This window comes from Helianthus annuus, chromosome 13 (assembly GCF_002127325.2).
Source record: "Helianthus annuus cultivar XRQ/B chromosome 13, HanXRQr2.0-SUNRISE, whole genome shotgun sequence".
Taxonomy (NCBI): Eukaryota; Viridiplantae; Streptophyta; class Magnoliopsida; order Asterales; family Asteraceae; genus Helianthus; species Helianthus annuus.
Window position 1 is genome coordinate 149,470,927 of NC_035445.2, and position 19,622 is coordinate 149,490,548.

Here is a 19,622-nt window from a genome sequence, read left to right on the forward strand (position 1 = left end):
TGGATTTGTTCTATTATTCGGGATATGGGTATTAATTTTCTTGCTATCCAAGAGTCTAAGCAGACGGGGGTTGATAGATCTGTTATGGCAAAGTTTTGGGGAAATCATAATTTTGGCATGGAGTCGGTGGATGCTACTGGTCTCTCGGGGGGCCTTATATGTTTGTGGGACGAGAATGTGTTTCGGATAGATTCGGTCGTTAAGAACAGGCGTTTTATTCATGTTAGGGGCTCTATCGCAGGCTGCAATTCTGCAGTAAACTATCTGAACGTTTACGCCCCACAAGGGATTCCGGCTAAACAGGCTCTCTGGGAGGAGCTATCGGGGATTGTTAGCAACTCTGACGGGTTGTGGGTTATAGGGGGTGATTTCAATGCTGTTCGGTTTCGTGAGGAGAGGAGGAATTGTGCTTTTAAACCTTCTTGTGCCGACAATTTCAATGCTTTTGTATATGATTTGGGTTTGTTCGAGTACAACATGAGTGGCAGGCAGTTCACTTGGCGTTCAGATAACGGTAAGAAAATGAGTAAGTTGGATAGATTCTTTGTTAATTCGGATTTCTTTGACAGATGGCCGGAGGCGAGGGTTCAGGCCTTACCCCGGTTGTGGTCGGATCATTGCCCTGTTGTCTTGATTTCTAAAGCGGTGAACTTTGGGCCTCGTCCGTTTCGTATTTTTAACTCATGGTTGGAGAAAGAGGGGTTCTCGGAGGTTGTCGAGAATGCTTGCAGGGATTTCTCGGAGCCGAGCCCTTCCCCGGATATTTCTTTGATTAAAAAGTTGGGTTTCATTCGGGGTAGGATAAGGGAATGGAGAGACAAAATGATTTGTAAGGAGGGAGAATCCCGTAGGCTCGCTGAGTCTGAGCTGGAGGAGTTAGAGGCTCTCCTCGAAGTTAGAGAGTTGACTGAAGAGGAGGAATGGGTTATGTCTGAGAATAAGAAGGCCTTGGCCGAGATGGAGCTTGCTAAATGTTCAGATTTGAGGCAAAGGTCGAGGGTGAGATGGGCTAAGGAGGGCGATGAAAATTCTAAATTTTTTCATACTATGGTCAACTGCAGGAAAGCTTCAAATGTTATCCATGGTTTGAACATCGGTAACTCTTGGGTTTCTAAACCGTCGTTAGTCAAAAAGGGTGTGTTGAATTTTTTCAGATCTAAATTTGTGGAAGATTGTGTGTCCCGTCCGTTCTTGGCCTGTGCTAATCTGAAGAAGTTATCCTCCATTGATGCGTCCTGGTTGGAATCCGAGTTTTCGGCAGCCGAGATCAAAGAGGGTGTGTTCGGTTGTGGGGATGATCGGGCGCCCGGCCCGGATGGTTTTAATTTTCGGTTCTTTAAGAGGTTTTGGCACTTATTCGAGAACGACTTTGTTTCTATTATGATGGCTTTCTTTGAGTCAGGTCAGATTAATGCGGGGTGCGGGTCTTCTTTTATAGCCTTGATCCCGAAAGTTAGAGACCCTTCGAACCTCGGTGATTACCGCCCTATTAGCCTGGTGGGGGTGGTTAATAAGGTAATATCTAAAGTTTTGGCCAACAGATTAAAGAAGGTCTTGGGGTCGGTGATTTCTAAGAACCAGTCTGCGTTCTTGGGGGACAGGTTTATCTTGGATGGTCCTCTTATCATTAACGAGGTATGCTCTTGGTTAAAGAAAAGCAAGAAGGAGGCGCTCCTTTTTAAGATCGATTTCGAAAAAGCGTATGACAATATAAACTGGGGGTTTGTGATTGATGTGCTCCGTCAAATGGGCTTTGGGGATAGGTGGCGTCAGTGGATCTGGGGTATTCTCTCGTCGGCTAGGGCTTCTGTCTTGGTCAACGGGTCTCCTACATTTGAGTTTAAATGTGGCAAGGGAATGAGGCAAGGTGACCCGATTTCTCCGTTCCTGTTCGTGGTGGCCATGGAAGCCTTGTCTTGCCTCTTTGACAAAGCTCTTGAGCTCGGTGTTATTTCGGGTGTTCAGCTTCCCAATGACGGTCCTATTCTTTCCCATTTATTCTTTGCGGATGACGCTCTTATTATTGGGGACTGGAGTAAGGGTAATGCTATCAATATTGTAAGAATTCTAAGATGCTTTCACGTTTGTTCTGGGTTACGGATCAATCTTGGGAAGTCGAGTTTGTTTGGTATTGGGGTTGGGATAGAGGAGGTGGATATTTTGGCGGGTAGTGTTGGGTGCAAGTCAGAATCTCTTCCGTTCAAATACCTGGGCCTCAAGGTGGGGGCAAATATGAACCGCATCGTGAATTGGAGACCCGTCTATGATGTTTTCGAGGCTAGACTTGCTCTGTGGAAGTCGTCCTTACTATCCTTGGGCGGGAGAGTGACGCTTATTCGATCCGTCTTGGCAAGTCTTCCCAACTATTACTTCTCGCTTTATAGAGCGCCCGTTAAGGTCATTAAGGATTTGGAGCGTATGATGAAGAAATTCTTGTGGGGTGGGTCTTGTGACGTTAGGAAAACGCATTGGGTGGCGTGGGAGAGGCTTTCGATTCCTGTGAAGTCGGGGGGTTTGGGTATTTGTAAATTGTTTAATACCAACAGGGCTCTTCTTTGCAAATGGGGTTGGAGGTATAAAAAAGAGCAAGATAACTTATGGGTTAGGGTCGTGGATGCTCTTCATTCTGGAGGCTCAGAATGGTCGTTTCTCCCTCTGAAGAAGACTTTGGGGGGCGTTTGGGCTAGCATATGGTCTGTTATTTCCAAGCCTGTTGTTAATAATGTGCATCTCCAGGGTTTTTTTAGGGGGAAAGTGGGGCGGGGGGACCGTATAATGTTCTGGTTGGATCCGTGGCTTCGCGATGTTTCTCTTAGGGAGGTTTACCCGCGGCTCTTCTCGCTCGAGGTGGTTAAAACCTGCTGTGTTCGGGATCGTATGGAGGGCAATTGGCTATGGAGGCACGACCCCGATTTGGGAGAAGAACAAGCGGAATTGGCTGATCTGCTGTCTTCCTTATCCTCGGTTTCTTTAAGCAATAGTGTAGACGAGTGGTTATGGTCGCCGGATAGCTCGGGATCCTTCTCTGTCAAGTCTGTCAAAGATCTTATCGATGCGTCCTCTTGTAGTCGGAACTGGTACGTAATGGATCGATGTGCTTGGATTCCCTTAAAATGTAACATCTTTGGTTGGAGGGCTGATATGAATCGTTTGCCGACATCGGATGTGTTACGGAGTAGGGGTATCGCTGTAGGTGATGGGCTGTGCCCGCTTTGCAAATCGGAGGCAGAATCCGTGGTCCATTTATTCTGTTCATGTAGTGTGGCTTCCATCGTTTGGCAGAAAATCAGTTGGTGGTGCCGCATTCCGCCGATTTACGCTTTCTCTTTCAGAGACTTGCTGGAGATTCACAGGTTTAGCAACGTTGCCAACAATCTGAAATCGGTGATCCACGGTATTATCATTACCACGTGTTGGTGCCTTTGGTCTGCTCGTAATAAGGCTGTGTTCTCGGGTATAGAAGCCAAGGTGGAGTCGGTTTTTAGCGAGGCTAGGTCCTTAGGCTTTCTTTGGTACAAATATAGAGTTAAGGATAATCCTGTCTCGTGGACGAATTGGTGTAAATTTGTAAATATTTAGTTGCGTTCTGTAGTTGTTTTGGCCTGCCCGGTTTTCGGGTTTGGTTGGTTTTTAATGAAGTTTTTCTTTCAAAAAAAAAAAAAAAAACATAAGGGCACATCAGCAAAGAAAAAAGTTATGGGGGGAGCAATATGTAAAAAAATCAAGAAAAACATCTACAGCATATGAGCGGGAAAACTCAAAGAACCAAAAAGCACTCAAAACCCTAGCCCCAATCTCATTTTCGCGCCTGACTCACTCACATTTCTCCAAATCCATCGATCATGAACAAGAATAACTTCAACCGTTTCTCGATCTGAATCACCGTCTTCAATCTTCACAATCACAAAACCCTAATTTTCACACACTGAATCAATGAACAACCAGCTGGTGCTATCGTGCGCACCTGAGCAACTTTCAGATCTCAAAATTGCCGACTGTGAGTTATCCACCAGATCATGGAGCTTATTCGCTGTTTTATTATCGATCGGGCGTCCAGTTTCTCCAATCGAACTCGCTTCTCGTTGCAGATCTGTTGAAATGTCTACGGAATTTGTTGAATTTGTGTGTTCGTTGCCTAATTCGCCGGTTGAGTTGAATGCCGATGGATTTGTTACGGTTAGTTCTGCTGTTTGTAAAGATTTGCAGCGGTTTTTGGTGAACTCGAGTGGAGGTTTGAAGTTTTTGCTTTGTTCGGAGATGATGCGAGAGTGTGTGAGGAAGAGAGTGTGGGAGGATGTTGAGGTTACCTATACTCGAAAGCGGAGGCGATTGTGGCCGAATGTTTACGGTAATATATCTGTGTTTTATTGAAGGAATTATAAGCATTATTTTTATTGTTATAGTTTATGGATGTTGATGTTTATATAATTGGTTGATTATGTAACAGAGAAAGCTAATCCAGCGGATTTGAGTATGCCTTTTGTGATTCCAAATGCTAGTGCAAAGGTATTTCATCAGTTCATGTTTTGTTTATTTTGTAAACTTATTGTGTGTTTAAGCTAATAGTTGTTGCCCGTCTACCTGCTATCCTTATGTAATTTGTCCCGTATAAATATAAATATAATTAATATAAAAAAAAGCTGTTTAGAAGTGGTTTTAGTTGTATCGATAATGGATAATGTAATGTGAACATGTGTATCCTATATATCATGGCAAGTTCCTTTGGTCAAATTTGTAAAAACTGGGATTAATTGCCGATTAGTCAGTAATTGGTAGTTTGCTGATTAAATTTCACCTAGTTGACCTAAATTGTAACTGGTCAGAAGCAGTCAAAACTGGTCAATTTTTGGTCAAAATCTGTCAAATTTTGGTCTAATGTTTGATGTTTTTGAATATTACACTTTTTAATCTAATTGATTAATAAGTTTAAAAAGTTGTTTATAAAGTTTTGAAATTTTTTTTGTATATATACGATTAAAAGAATACTTATAAAATTTCATTTTGATTAATTCTTTATTATCCTGACTAGTTGCTAGTTCGTACCCCACTCCCCGACTAGCATCTAGCTATTTTTGCAATCATGCTTTTGGTGTAACTCATTAAATATTTATTCTAGATCAAACTTCTTATTTTCATCATTTCATGGATTGTATTCCGTATTGATAACAGGTCTATGTTCACGTTGATGAAGCCGTAAGGAGTGTAATCATGAACACAGGATCTATTACATCTAATGATGATAGGATGCCCTCGCTTATCAAGTTTGATGCTGGAAACTTTAATCATGGATCGAGCAGTAAACGTGAAGATAAAAACGAGATTTCTACAATTTTGAGCATGAACGGGTTTAGAAGTAAGAGCAGTTTCAGACTTAGTACTTCAATATCAAGAGGGCTTACGGATTATTTTCAGTTTCAGTCATTATCTCGTCTAACTGCAAGTTCACTTTTGCGGATAGCAGATACTAGTGATGAAAGCTCTTTGTTAGGAAAATCTAGTACATCATGTTCTCAAGAAGACGATAACAATAAGGTTATATCACCGGTGAAGGCGTGTATTGATGATGGTTCTAAGGCCAATAACGACTCGCTTGAAATACAAAACATAGTTCCATCAACGGAAGAAGAAAAAATAGTTTGTGAACGAGATCATGATAATCTATTGATCAGTAAGGATATTAAATGTAAAGATGACTGTACAATGAAAAACACAGACGTTGAGCTTGTTTCCTTTGATCAAAAACATATGCCTGAATTCACTGCGAAATTGGAAGCTATTCCAAAGGTTACAAATTTCACAGCTCAAACAGTTTCTCTAAAAACAAACAAGGGAAACGATGCTGGTTCTGTTACCGAGCTGAAGTACGGTAAAAAAGACAGGAGGTCAATTTATACGAAGCAGAAAATAAAACCAACTTGTGAACAGAGGATGCAAACTAGCGGAAGGGAAATCGTAAAAGAAAATAAAGATAAGGCTCCCGTCGTTTCTGTGAAAGTGAGTTTTAGATATTGTCCAATAACGGTTTTAATCTGATATGTTGGTAAATTTTAAGCTGATAATTTGATTGTTGTAACACTTATAATGCTTCATTTTCAGGGTCATTCGGAGCCAGAAGAAGTCCCGGTGTTTGAATCTTATATTGTAGAGGAAAAAGAGGGTTCAGGTAACTGAAGCTAGGGGTGTGCATGGTTCGTTTTTTTGGTAAAACCGAAACTTTAACCAAAATGTTCGGTTTTTGGTTATTAAAATTTGTCTGGTTTTGTTTTTTTTTCGGTTTTAGCAATGGTTTATTTAATATCGTTCACATAAACAAACTTAACTTCTAATATATTTTTATGTTTCTCAAAGTTTGTATTAAAAAATTTCTTTTATAATACTTTGAAAATCATTTAAATATTATGTTAAATTTCGTTATTTCTTGTAGGCAATGGATAAATCATTTCAAAGATAAATAAACATGCTGATGTTTTATTATAAACACTTAACGTTCGAGAATAAAACTAATAATTCCTAAATCATTATATAACAAACACTAAAAAAATGATTTTTAGGTTATTCGGTTCGAATGTTCGATTAGTTTTTTTTTGGTTTTCAAATGCAAAATCGTAACCGAACCATAAATTTTGGTTCGTTTTTTTTTTTCAGTTTTTGTTCTGTTTCTTCGGTTTTCTGCTCACCACTAACTGAAGCAAAGATGAATTCTTAGTTTTAAGTTACAAGATGAAGGTTATAATTTTATGACAACATATATTAATGTCTTCTTTTCTTTTTCATTTATGGAATACACAGGTGGTTATGGCACAGTGTACAAGGCACGGAGGAAAAAAGATGGAACAATGTTTGCTGTTAAATGTAAGAAGCTGAATATTCCAGTCACACTATACTTCACTATGTATTGTTTACTTGTGATAATATTCTGATGAGTATTTGACTTTGGGTGCATTACGGTTTTTCAGATCCTCATGTAAACGCTAACAGACAACATGTTTATAACGAGGTGAAAATGCTGGAGAGATTTGGGTAAGCATGTTGTAAAGATATTACATAAGAACAATCTTTATGTTTTGAGGCTGATACAAATGGCTCTAATACTTCAGGGGTAAAAACTTTGTGATAAAATACGAAGGCTCGTTTAAAAGTGGAAACTCTCATTGTCTTGTTCTTGAGCATGTTGCACACGACAGACCCGAGGTAATTATCAGTGTGATTCAATTGTTGTTAGTACGCTGATGTTATCAGTGTGATTCATATTTTTGTTTTAATTTAGGTTTTGAAGAGAGAAATAGATGTTTTTCAACTCAGGTGGTATGGCTACTGTTTGTTCAGAGCACTTGCTAGTCTTCATAAGCAGGTAATTAACTAATTATCAAGCTTCTGTTAAGATGTATTCATTGTTTCATACCTTTACGAAAGGGATCTTTTATGTAGAGGTGAGCAGAAATCCGAAAAACCGATTTACCCGAACAGGAAAAAAGTGAACTGCACAAAAAAATCGAACGGGAAAAATCAAACCGAAATTTACGGTTCAGTCATGGTTTGGCTTTTTATGAAAACTGAAAAAACCGACTAACCTAAAAAATCATTTTTAATGTTTCTTATATATTGATTTAGGAATTCTTAGTTTTATTCTTGAATGCTAAGTATTCATAATAAAAACACTAACATGTTTATTTATCTTTGAAATGATTTATCAATTGCTTACAAGAAGTAACAAAATTTAACATAAAACCTAGTGATTTCCGAAGTATTATAAAAGAAAATATCTTAATAAATATTTTGGAGAAACATAAAAATAGATTAGAAGGTTAGGTTTATGTGAAAAATATTAATTAAAAAGGTTATGTATAATAATTTAAATGTAAACATATAAGAAAGATTTTTAATTTTGGATTATACTTTTTATTTGAAATCTTACGTAATTTTGATTCAAAAACCAAAAAATGAACTAAACCATTGCTAGAACCGAACAATTTCTAAAAACCAAAAACCGAACAGTTTTTAAAAACCGTAAACTGAACATTTTGGTTACGGTTTTGGTTTTACCAAAAAACCGAACCGAACTGTCCACAGCTCTACTTTTATGTGTGTGTGTGTGTGTGTAATTGCGTATATATGTTTGCAAATTTATATTTGTATATTTTGCTTCAGGGGGTAGTTCACAGAGATGTTAAGCCTGGAAATTTTCTGTTTTCTCGTAAGGCCTCAAAAGGATATCTCATAGATTTTAACCTTGCTACTGTAAGTAATGTTTTTGAATAAGGCTTTTTGATGGTAGAATATATACAACTTTTAAAATGTTATTTATCATTGTAAATATCTTTTCTACAGGATCTACATCAGAAGCTTGTATCCACTGGTGAGCTCTATATATAGTTTTTTGAATTTATTTTTATACAAATTTGGTTGTAAGCAGGGATGTGAATATGCCATTTTCTTTTCTACTTCATTTAACAAGGTTTACTATCAGTTATTGCATAAAATGCTAAACCGACTCTATTTTTTGCTCACCTTCCCAATACTTTAAAAAATTTCGACTTTAGGTTGTCTGGTCAAAATAATGATGTGGGCATGTGGCAGTAACTTTGACCATGATATCTTTTTCTGTTGTGATGTTTGGAAATTGGTTGCTTGTTTGATTTGGAAAATCATCTTAAATGAAAGTAAAAAAATAAATAAATAGTAAAATGCCATTTTCAATCCCTGAGGTTTGGCCATTTTTGCGACTTTCGTCCAACGGTTTGGTTTTCCGCATGTAGATCCAAAAAAGTTAGAAATCATGCCATTTTCATCTAGCTCGTTAACTCCATCCATTTTCTATGATAAGTCGGGGTTATTTTCATCTTTTTTGTTAACTTAAAGGGCAAATCGGCCTTTTTAGGGCATTTGGTCTATTTACTTAAAGTGAAAAAGACCGAATTGCCCTTTAAGTTAGCAAAAAAGACAGAAATACCCCTGACTTAACGAAAAAAATGGATGGATTTAACAAGCCGGATGAAAATGGCAAGATTTCAAACCTTTGACGAAAGTCGCAAAACTGGCCAAACATCAGGGATGAAAATGACATTTTACTCGATAAAAACACCAACTTTGATATCAAAGTTGGTTGCTTTTATGCATTTCGTCTAACAGAAAATGATCTGAGTAATTCTTTTTTAATGATTTAACATGTTCTGTTTTTCACAGGAAAATCGAAGTCTTATGATGATGCAAGTTCTAAGCTTGTTCTTCCTCCTCATCCCGAATTTCTTCCTCCTACAAGAAGCAGTAAATACACAAGCTTTAAGGCTTTAGCAGCAGAAACACACTCCAAAATGCCTTCACTTCCAAAAAATTCAAAAAAGAAAAAGGATCCCAAATACTTGAACAACACGCACGGTGTGATGAAAAGCCAAGGTGCTGACGGTTCCGGAATAACCTCTGCAAAAGACGCAACAAGTTCTAAAGTTCCTTCAGGAGAAAGATTTCGAGAGCCTATTCCTTGTAAAGGAAGACAAGAGTATCTCAATCTTGTACAGGAAGCATTGCAGAGTCCTGCTCATGAAGCAACGGTTACTAGTACTCCGGTTTCGAAACGAAAACGGGTTGCTGCTCCCCCTGCTAAGTTAGATAGCAAATTTCTGTATCTCACTCCAATGCCTTTGCAGTCTATTGGAGGTGGTTTACTTAAGAACAAAGGTATGGCCTAATTTATTGCTTTTTTAGAGTAAAATGCCGTTTTCGTCATTGATGTTTGGCCAATTTTGCAACTCTCGTCCAAAGGTTTGTTTTTGTTTTTCCGCATCTTTATCCAAAAGGTTTGAAATCTCGCTATTTTCATCTGGCTCATTAACTCTATCCATTTTTCCGTTAAGTCAAGGGTATTTCTGTCTTGTTTGTTAACTTAAAGGGTGAGTTGGTCTTTTTCAGGGGTATCTGGTCTTTTTACATAAAATGAAAAAGACTGAATTGCCTTTTAAGTTAGCAAAAAGGACAAAAATACTTCTGACTTAACGGAGAAAAATGGATGGAGTTAACGAGCTGGATGAAAATGGCAAGATTTCAAACTTTTTGGAACTAGATGCGGAAAACAAACCTTTGGACGAATGTGGCCAAACCTCAGGGATGAAAAATGAAAATGGCATTTTACGCTATTGTTTTTAACAAGAAGTTCTATTAGTTGGGCTGATTGTAATTTTTTGTTTTTCAAGGGGATGGGAAACAAAAGAAAGAAGGACCTTGTGTTGGGACAAAGGGTTTCAGAGCCCCAGAGGTAGGTTATTATGCAGTGATTCTGTTGTCTGCCGTACGGTTATTTTCTTGTTTTTTTAATAGAAAACAAGCTAAATCATTTCACTAAAAGATTACATAATTTTTTGAACATTGTAGTTCTTGTTTTGACCTCTATCCAATACTTACCACTGCCGGACTAAAACATCATTTTTATATTAGCTAGAATTTTGATCCGTGCCGCTGCGCGTTGCGGCTGCAACATCGCGTTTGTGACTTCATTACACATGTAACGGTGATGACATCAACATATGGTGGCCGCACATGGCGTTACGCGTTTTTGACTATGATATACACCTTACGTTTGTGACGTTAACGTCATTAGACAGATAAAAAGTAGTATAATGTCTCAGACGTGGCGTAAAGTTGTAAAGTAATTTAGATAGCGGTATAAAGTCGTAAAAGTAATTTAGGCCGCGGTATAAAGTCGTAAAAGTAATCTAGACATTAACGTGGTTAGGCATAGATAAAAAAAGTATAATAATATATCGAACGTTATAGTGTAAAGTCTTAAAAGTAATTTAAATAAAATGAGGTGTCAAGTTAACAAGTAGAAAAGGTTGGCGGGTCAGAGTTGTAAATTACCAAAAGTTAAAAGTGAATGTGTAACTTACTTAATGATTAGGGTTAATAGTGTTTTATGTAAAAAGTTTGAGGGTGTGAAGTGAAAGAAAACAAAACTTTTAAAATGAAGTAGTAGTCTAAAAGTTAGAATTGTTATTTGTAAAAGCTGGGGGTTACTTTGTCGGTGGGAAACCCCGCCGACCATTGAATTCAAGAATGGCGTGTGTGTGCATATATAGAGTTCGTTTTCATGTCCTAATTGTTTATATTCTGCATGTGTTTCAGGTATTGCTAAAATCTACATACCAAGGCCCCAAGGTTGACATATGGTCTGCTGGGGTTACTTTACTCTACTTCCTCATTGGAAGAACCCCCTTTGTTGGTGATCCTGATCAGTGAGTCTCTTCATTCTCTACCCTTTATTAAATTTCTATTTCAAATATGTCTTATAATGCCATGTAATCAAAAAGGCTAATTAATTGTCAATATGAAAATTTTACCAAACAGAAACATAAAGGAGATTGCAAAGCTAAGGGGCAGTGAAGCTCTATGGGAAGTGGCAAAGTTGCATGATCGGGAATCATCATTTCCACCGGTATGTTATAACTAATAATATATTGTTTCAGAGTAAATACCATTTTCGTCCCTGAGGTTTGACTAGTTTTGTGACTTTCGTTCAAAGGTCTGTTTTTACGCATCTGGATCCAAAAAAGTTTGTAATCTTGCCATTTTCATCTGGCTTGTTAACTCCATTCATTTTTCTCTGTTAAGTCAGAGGTATTTTCGTCTTTTTTATTAACTTGAAGGGCATTTCAGTCTTTTGAATACTTGTACATTATGCTAAATAATTGTACATAAAGTGAAAAAGACCGAATTGCACTTTAAGTTAACAAAAAGACGAAAATATTCCCGACTTAACGGAGAAGAATAAATGGAGTTAACGGGCCAGATGAAAGTGGCAAGATTTCAAATCTTTTGGATCCAGATGCGGAAAAACAAAACTTTGGACGAAAATTGCAAATCTGGCCAAAACTCATGGACGAAAATGGCTTTTTTACTCTTTATTTCAGAAAAAAATGTTTGTGGGTCCACCCCACCCATTTTAACATGTAATGAAAGTTCTCCATTTAAGTAAAACTAAAGTAGCATGTATCTTGATGTTATAGGAACTCCTCCAAGTACAATCACTGACATCCACAAAACTACAAGAATGGTGTAAACAAAACACGAGACGACTGGATTTTCTAGAGGTTATCCCAAACTCGTTTATCGACCTTGTGGACAAGTGCTTAACGGTGAACCCGCGGTCAAGGATTAGTGCCGAAGAAGCTCTGAAGCATGAGTTTTTTGTGCCATGCTTCAATGAGTTAGAGAAGCAGAGGATGATTAGGCAAAAGCTTGCGCATTCGAATTCACACACGTCAACAGTCAAAGCTCTTCCGTAAAAAAACTTTTGTTGAATTCATGATAACTTGTTTAACAAGGAACTGTAACATGTTGCTTTCTTATTTGGAGCATACTAATGGAATGGAATATATGTACTAAATTTGTAAAAAATAGAATTCCAAATTTTCAAATTGTTATCAATGTTTGTTCAAGAAGGTTAAAGATGGAGTTTATATGGACCACAAAGATCAACGATAGAGTTCACGTCTATTTGTCGGTGAAAGGAATAGTTTCACGGCATGGATCGATAATCAAGAGTTATGGAACAACAATGATAGATATAGGCATATAGCTTGCTTACTGATGTAGATCGAAAGCATGAAAACAAACAAAATAGTTGGAACGTAAGTCATCTCTAATAACCTTGTTTATTCACAGTAGATAAACAGACAAAAAAACATGTTAATTAAAAGTTGTCACCTTTGAATTGAGTTGTTTTCCGGGTCATCCTAGTGGAACCACAACATCTCTTTTCGTGCTGCAAAATCAATTTTCATTTAAATAAATATTTTTTAATTAATAGTTGTCAACAAAATCAGGCTCTGGTTATCTTTTTAGTTTCTGGTTCAGGTTTAGAAATCTAGCGTACCATTGACAACATACGAAATGAATAGAAAAACAGGTTTTAGGTTCATGTGTCATGCCTTTCATTACATATTACAAATTCAACAAATGATTTTTAGGTGGGGTTTTTTGGGTTTAGTGTCAGATTTTCATTATCAGTTTGTTATCAAATTTCAGTGTTTGTTATTATTATATTATATTATATTATATTATATTATATTAAAGGGGTTTGCGCCAGTCAACTTTCTTCGGTTTTCGTTTTTGCCACCAAAGTTTTGTTTTATCCGTTTTCTATAATACGCCTTGCACAAACACTCCCCTGCCTTTTGTTGTTCTCAACCTCTCCTGCACAAATCGCCGCTCAGTTTGTAGGGTTTGGTGGCCACCCTCACATTTCAACGGATTCTGACGTGGCCGGCGACGCATAAACTTCCTGATGCAGAATCCATTTACTTTGGTTTTGGTGTTGGCAGCCCAATAAACCTGGAAGGATTTCCCTCTGTTTTATCCAACTTTGTTATAAGGCGGTCATCACGATTTCCTTTGACGGAAAACGACGTTTGCCAATCGATGTTCCAGTAAATAACGTTTTCATCTGAAATAACATCATTACCTAGGTGCTGTAGGTATGAATATGAAAAACACCTTCGCTAACATAGTAGAGGGCTAGAGGCGGTGGTACGGTAGCGCTAGCACCATCACGGTGGCTGCGGTGAAAAGTTGTGTAAGAGGGAAAGAGAGCTGCTACTGGGAGAATGTGTCGTTCTATTAAAATTGAAATATCTAAAATCTAAAAATTGTAACCTAAAAAGAGGTTTTTGAAAATTGGAATTAACCTCATCAAAAGGTTTTAACTTTCCTATGATTATGTTAATGTAAAAAATAATAAAATTTACTTTCAAATAGTAAAATAATAATGTTGTTGCATTATGTTAATCTTTGTTTTAAAACAATCTCTTTAACGCTATTTATGTATATTAGCTTACTCGGTTGTCACGTAAAAACTTTTATACAATTTGAATTTTGAAAGATTATTTGTTACATGATAAAGTAGTTAAATCGATACAATAACAAAAAACAAGCTTTTTGATCACATCACGACTTATTTTTAGTTGTTATACTAATTGCCGATACCGTATCAATAACATAATAGACCGAAACAATACCGATCGAATTTTCACGCAACACGCGAGAATCCCACTAGTTAGTATCAAATTCAATGTTTGTAGGGCTGTAGCCGAGTTGAGCAGAGCCAGGTTGAGCTCGAGCTCGAACATTATACGACCAGCTCGACTCGGCTCGTTTATTTTATCGACCCGAAAAAAATATTCATCGCATTCATTAACATAAAAAAAAAAACTAAATACTCATCGTAGTCGTGTTTAATTTTTTTTGTCAACTTTGTGATTAAAATTTTATTGAAAGTGAAGCTGTATTTAAGAAAATGTTTTTTTCTATACCGAGTACTGGTACCATAACCAACAAAACCGATACCAATCGAACAATACCGTAACCGATATCAATATTCATTTTTTACGGTTTTGACCTTATTTTTGGTTTGCTTTCTATATACCAAGACTTGGACAAACTTTGTATTTTATTTTATTTCTCACTTGGACCATTAGGAAGAAATTTCCAGTCGTTTACATGTAAACATCAAGATTATTTCAAGCCCTTTTGAAGGAATGTTCTAGACTTTTATATATCTTGGTCAATGATGAATCTATATCTATACTATATAATAAAAGAAACCAATGAGGGGACACATGTCATTCATTGGAGCCATCTATTTTTTAGTAATTAATATTAATTAAAAGATAATTATAAAAATAAATTTAATATAAATTTAAACAATTTGTATAAGAGATAATATAATATATTGAAATATTTATTAGATTTCAAAACTTAAGACTTATTAATCACCTAAAATTGATTAGACGAAAACTTTTATATTTGGTCATTAAAATAATCCTTTACAATAATTTTAATTGTACTGTTTATTAATTTTCCTGCATTATATAACTACAATTTCAGTAACTTTAATTGATTTTTTTGTGCTTTAGTGTTTTTTTCCTTTTACCTTCACCCTTTTTACCTTTACTTTTTTACGGTTAATATTAACATTTAAAACTTCTTTACTTTACAAAGACTTTGTAATTTCCCCGTATATTACACGTGTTAAATAAATCTAAAAAAAGTTATATTTTTAAAAATCATGTGTATTACACATATTAAATAAATGTAATTTTGTATATTAAATAATAAAAACGTCGTATCTTTAAAAAAAACCCGTGTATAGTCGGGTTGAAAAATCTACCAAATAATAAAAAAAAATTATATCCTTAAAAAGTCTCGTGTATTACACGTGTTGAATAAATCTAATTTTACATAGCAAATGATAAAAAATTATATCTTTAAAAACTTCGTGTATTACACGGGTTATATAAATGTAACTTTGTATAGTAATAATAAAAAATATATTTTTAAAAACCTCGTGTTTTACACCGGGTTTTTTAAAATATAACTTTTTTATTATTTGGTATATAAAATTACTCGTGTAATACACCGGATTTTTTAAAATATAACTTTTTATATGGTATATAAAATTAGATTTATTCAAATCATATAATTCACAAGGTTTATAAAGATATAACAAGATATAACTTTTTATTGATTGGTATATGAAATTACATGTGCTCAACCCATACAATACATGAGGTTGTTAAAAATGTAACTTTTTTCATTATTTAATATATAAAATTAAATACTTAACCCGTACAATACACGGGATTCTTAAAGATATAATTTATTTATTATTTAATATAAAAAATTACATTTATTCAACCCATGTAATGAACGAGATTTTTTTGTATATAAAATTGCATTTATTCAACCCGTTATAAACAAGGTTTTTGAAGATATATTTTTTTTATTTGGTATATAAAATTACATTTATTTAACCCGCGAATTACGCGGGGTTCTAATAAAATACAATACCAACAAATTCTCGTGACTTGAGGAAACTGCTAGATAACTTAACAAGGTCTATAAAAAAACTCCTACAAATACCTTTCATTCATAACTCATCCAATTTCATAACAGAACAAAACAATAATATCTTCTATCTCAATGGATTCATTCTCATCGTTCTTCGATTCACAATCGCAATCGGCTTCTCGTAACAGCTGGACTTACGATTCTCTCAAGAATTTCCGTCAGATTTCTCCCGTTGTTCAATCTCATCTCAAACAGGTTCGCTTCATTTTGCCCTAATTTCATCAATTCGTTTGAGAATTCGTGTGATATTGTGTTTTAAACTTTTAGTATGTATCTATGCATCTTGATTTCGTAATAACGCATCAATTCGTTAGGTTAGGGTTACGTGTGTGAGATATGTGTTTGATCTGTGTAATTTCTGTATGTTTTTGTTGTTTAATTGATTGATTTTAGGATGTTGATGATCTTCTTTGAGCTCATAAGGTTTTATACGACACACAGTCGATTATAAACACAGAAACAGTTGCAGGCTTTGATGACTAAAGGAAAATATGTATCTCGTACGAGTAATCACACGCGGACGAGACTTTCGTGATCGTAGTGTTCTATGATGATCCGTGAATTACACTGTTATTACACTGCAACGATATGAGCTATGAATATTATTATTAAGCTACTATGAAACTGTAGAGGATTTTGTAGTTATAACAAAATGAACTAGAGTTATTAGTATTACACTACTAAAGAAACTGTAGCGTAATAATAATTACTCTAGCGCAATAGTAATCACTCTAGTTATATGTATCATTCACACGCTAAAAGGTGTATGTATGAGATCCTAACACTCTTGATTTAAGAAAGTGTGCCTGAGGCAAAAAATTGGCTTGGGATGCAAGTGAGGCCGGCGCGCGCCTCATGTGCATGGCCTTTTTTGTGTGTAGCGGAATGTTGTACAACAGGCTTTTTAGGTTGTACGTGTAGGTGTTTTACATGATAAAACGTATATGAAGCTGGATGCTAATTACCTATGAGATATATCGTTTAGATCTTGTTGCCTCAATGCGCGTCTCGCTTTTTAGGACCAAGCTAACACTACACAATATAAGTTACAAAACAAACAAACAAACTTCAATCCAAGACTTCTAATCGATTTATTTTGTCAATTGAAATTGAGTGTTACATCTTTGTACATTGTTGATTGTTTATCTGTAATGAAAAACATGTAACAAAATACTTTTATGCTTATAATGATGTATGCCATAGGTTTTTTTTCCTTCTCTATCTCCACCTACATCGAATCTTAATTCCTTATAAGTGGCTCACTATAATGTCGTTGTAGGTTTATCTGACACTATGTTGCGCGCTAGTAGCATCAGCCGTGGGGGCTTATCTTCACATTCTATGGAACATTGGAGGTCTTTTGACCACCTTTGCAACCATAGGATGCATGTCTTGGTTACTCGCCACTCCTCCATATGAAGAGGTAAATTTAGTCGTCACACACATGGTCTTTTTCGTTATTATTCTTTATAGTGTTTTGAATAAGTTTGTCTTGACTGATATACAGCAAAAAAGGGTTTCACTATTGATGGCATCATCCCTCTTCCAAGGAGCCTCTATTGGTCCGTTAATCGAGCTGACCATTGACTTTGACCCAAGGTTCGTTTTAGTTCCTGTTATTTTGAACGTACAATTCCTCTATGTTTTGCTTATCTGATCAACTATGTATGTCATTTTGTTTCTCTTTTGCAGCATTTTAGTGAGCGCGTTCGTGGGGACCGCCATTGCGTTCGCCTGCTTTTCAGGAGCTGCCATGTTGGCAAGACGTAGAGAGTATCTTTATCTAGGAGGCCTTCTGTCTTCTGGTGTTTCTATACTCTTCTGGTTGCATTTTGCTTCATCCATCTTTGGTGGTTCTATGGCTATGTTCCAGTTTGAGGTAAACTAAATACTAAGCAGTTAATGCGGTAAAATATCGGATATTGGTCAAGGACCGATATTTGAGATATAGGCTATCTTGGTGAGATATCGGTAATTTTAATATCATGCCGAATTTATATATATATATATATATATATATAGCAATTTAACACTAACAATTGTAGCAAGTATGAACTCATTAAGACATAAAACACTAAAATTAACACTAACAATTAACAATTAAGACTTAAAACACTAATGGCAGCAATAAGAAGAACGACGAATGATAGAATTAAGAAGATAGGTACTGATATCAGGAAAATCGGTGATATATCGATCAATATCGCTGATAATATCTGTACCGATATTTTACATGGGAACCGATAACCGATATATCACCGATATTAATTGCATAGACTAAATAGGAATATTTCACCAATAGTAATCAAGTTTCTTCGGTATTCCACTAAAGCCACTCAAACGTTATTCTAAGTAATGTTTTAATATTGTTCAATTGTTAATGAAATTTTTGTTAATGTTTAGTTTTGTTTTAAGCTATATGATCTAATTAGAACGTATATGAAACGATTCAACTTGCCAACCAGACATGCTACACACGCATAATAATAAGATAATAACCAACGATTTTGATTTATTTTGCAGCTGTATTTTGGGCTTTTGGTGTTTGTTGGGTACATGGTATTCGATACACAGCAGATCATCGAAAAGGCTCATCTTGGAGACTTGGATTATGTCAAGCATGCACTCACACTCTTTACCGACTTCGTTGCTGTCTTTGTTCGTATCCTCATTATCATGGTAAATATTACTTCACTTAAAACCGCGTTTTTTTTTCTTTCTTGACTCGTTATAACAGAACCTGACTATTTATATTTATGGATGCAGCTGAAGAATTCGGCTCAAAGGGAAGAGAGGAAGAAGAAGAGGAGGGATTAGGGTGTTTCGACTTGAGAAGAACTTCAAATAATAGTAATAATAATAATGATGATGATGTAAGCTGACTCTGCTTTATCTTGTGGTACATAAGTTTTTCACGCATGTGTTGTATTTCATTTGGTGTCTTTTTGTGATTTTGAGTTTGCATTTCTGACCCACTCATAGTGGTGGAGTGGTTGGTGAATGGTGGTTTGGTTTCTCCAAAGGAGACCCATGTTCGAACCCCACTTATTGCATTGGATGGCAAGCGGTAGAACACATTAAATAAAGCGGGATTTTATGCCTAAACAATGATAAAAATTAACGGACCTCAGTTAGATATTTAGTAGTAAAATGGCACATTAAAATAAGTGTGATTTCATGCCTAAACAATGTTAGGAAATTTACGGAGCTTAGTTAGATGTAGATATATTTAGCCGTAAAATGTGACATTAAAATAAGCGGGATTTTGTTAACCGACCACATTTACTATCATTAGATTAGTTATTTGTTAATAATTTTTCATTCTTTTCATTTTCTCTGTAACTATGATAAGTTATGATCTGTTTGTTAGGCTATAGGGTGTGGTTATGACCAGGGGCGGACCCATATTGGTGCCACCGGGGTCCCCGGACCCCAATCTTTTTAAAAAAAATAGTAGATTCGGTATATTAAATTGTATATGGACCCCATAAATACAATTAGGTGGACCCCATAGAAATAAAAGGAAAGCTGGTGTAGTGGTAAATCTCACTCTTTTCCACCAAGAGGTCATGGTTTCAATCCTTGATAAGCCCATTTTTTTTATTTTTTTTAAAAATCTAGTTCAAACCTCACTTTAACTCGACCCGAACGAGGACCGACCCGAAAATGGACCCCATTGAAATAAAATCCTGGGTCCGCCACTGGTTATGACCCTCATAACTACC

The 19,622-nt window shown here is 35.9% G+C and overlaps 2 protein-coding genes across 3 annotated transcripts; both read left to right on the plus strand.

The window, feature by feature from the left end:
• Positions 1 to 3,745: 3,745 nt before the first annotated feature.
• LOC110899730 (probable serine/threonine-protein kinase cdc7) lies at positions 3,746 to 12,392 on the plus strand. Of its 2 annotated transcripts, XM_022146619.2 has the most exons (16): positions 3,746 to 4,348; positions 4,448 to 4,506; positions 5,170 to 5,353; positions 5,462 to 5,994; positions 6,097 to 6,163; positions 6,790 to 6,852; positions 6,957 to 7,020; positions 7,098 to 7,191; positions 7,268 to 7,351; positions 8,149 to 8,238; positions 8,329 to 8,356; positions 9,184 to 9,675; positions 10,188 to 10,249; positions 11,116 to 11,225; positions 11,338 to 11,425; positions 11,997 to 12,392. In XM_022146619.2, the coding sequence occupies exons 1-16, from the start codon at positions 3,934 to 3,936 to the stop codon at positions 12,273 to 12,275; spliced, it is 2,712 nt and encodes a 903-aa protein (XP_022002311.1). In that variant the 5' UTR covers positions 3,746 to 3,933; the 3' UTR covers positions 12,276 to 12,392. The 2 variants fall into 2 exon arrangements, with proteins under 2 accessions (XP_022002311.1, XP_022002309.1); XM_022146617.2 differs by having other exon boundaries at positions 5,170 to 5,994.
• Positions 12,393 to 15,877: 3,485 nt separating this feature from the next.
• Positions 15,878 to 18,848, plus strand: LOC110899731 (bax inhibitor 1). The gene is made up of 6 exons (XM_022146620.2): positions 15,878 to 16,092; positions 17,177 to 17,320; positions 17,405 to 17,496; positions 17,590 to 17,776; positions 18,421 to 18,576; positions 18,664 to 18,848. The coding sequence occupies exons 1-6, from the start codon at positions 15,970 to 15,972 to the stop codon at positions 18,712 to 18,714; spliced, it is 753 nt and encodes a 250-aa protein (XP_022002312.1). The 5' UTR covers positions 15,878 to 15,969; the 3' UTR covers positions 18,715 to 18,848.
• Positions 18,849 to 19,622: the final 774 nt, after the last annotated feature.

Excerpts from the sequence above, each read along its gene's own strand:
- LOC110899730 (XM_022146617.2), top strand. The coding sequence starts at position 3,934 with ATGAACAACCAGCTGGTGCTATCGTGCGCACCTGAGCAACTTTCAGAT. Across the intron at positions 9,676-10,187 it reads TGGTTTACTTAAGAACAAAG|GGGATGGGAAACAAAAGAAA; the intron begins GTATGGCCTAAT and ends TTGTTTTTCAAG. Across the intron at positions 10,250-11,115 it reads AGGGTTTCAGAGCCCCAGAG|GTATTGCTAAAATCTACATA; the intron begins GTAGGTTATTAT and ends CATGTGTTTCAG.
- LOC110899731 (XM_022146620.2), top strand. The coding sequence starts at position 15,970 with ATGGATTCATTCTCATCGTTCTTCGATTCACAATCGCAATCGGCTTCT. Across the intron at positions 17,497-17,589 it reads ACCATTGACTTTGACCCAAG|CATTTTAGTGAGCGCGTTCG; the intron begins GTTCGTTTTAGT and ends TCTCTTTTGCAG. Across the intron at positions 18,577-18,663 it reads TTCGTATCCTCATTATCATG|CTGAAGAATTCGGCTCAAAG; the intron begins GTAAATATTACT and ends TTATGGATGCAG.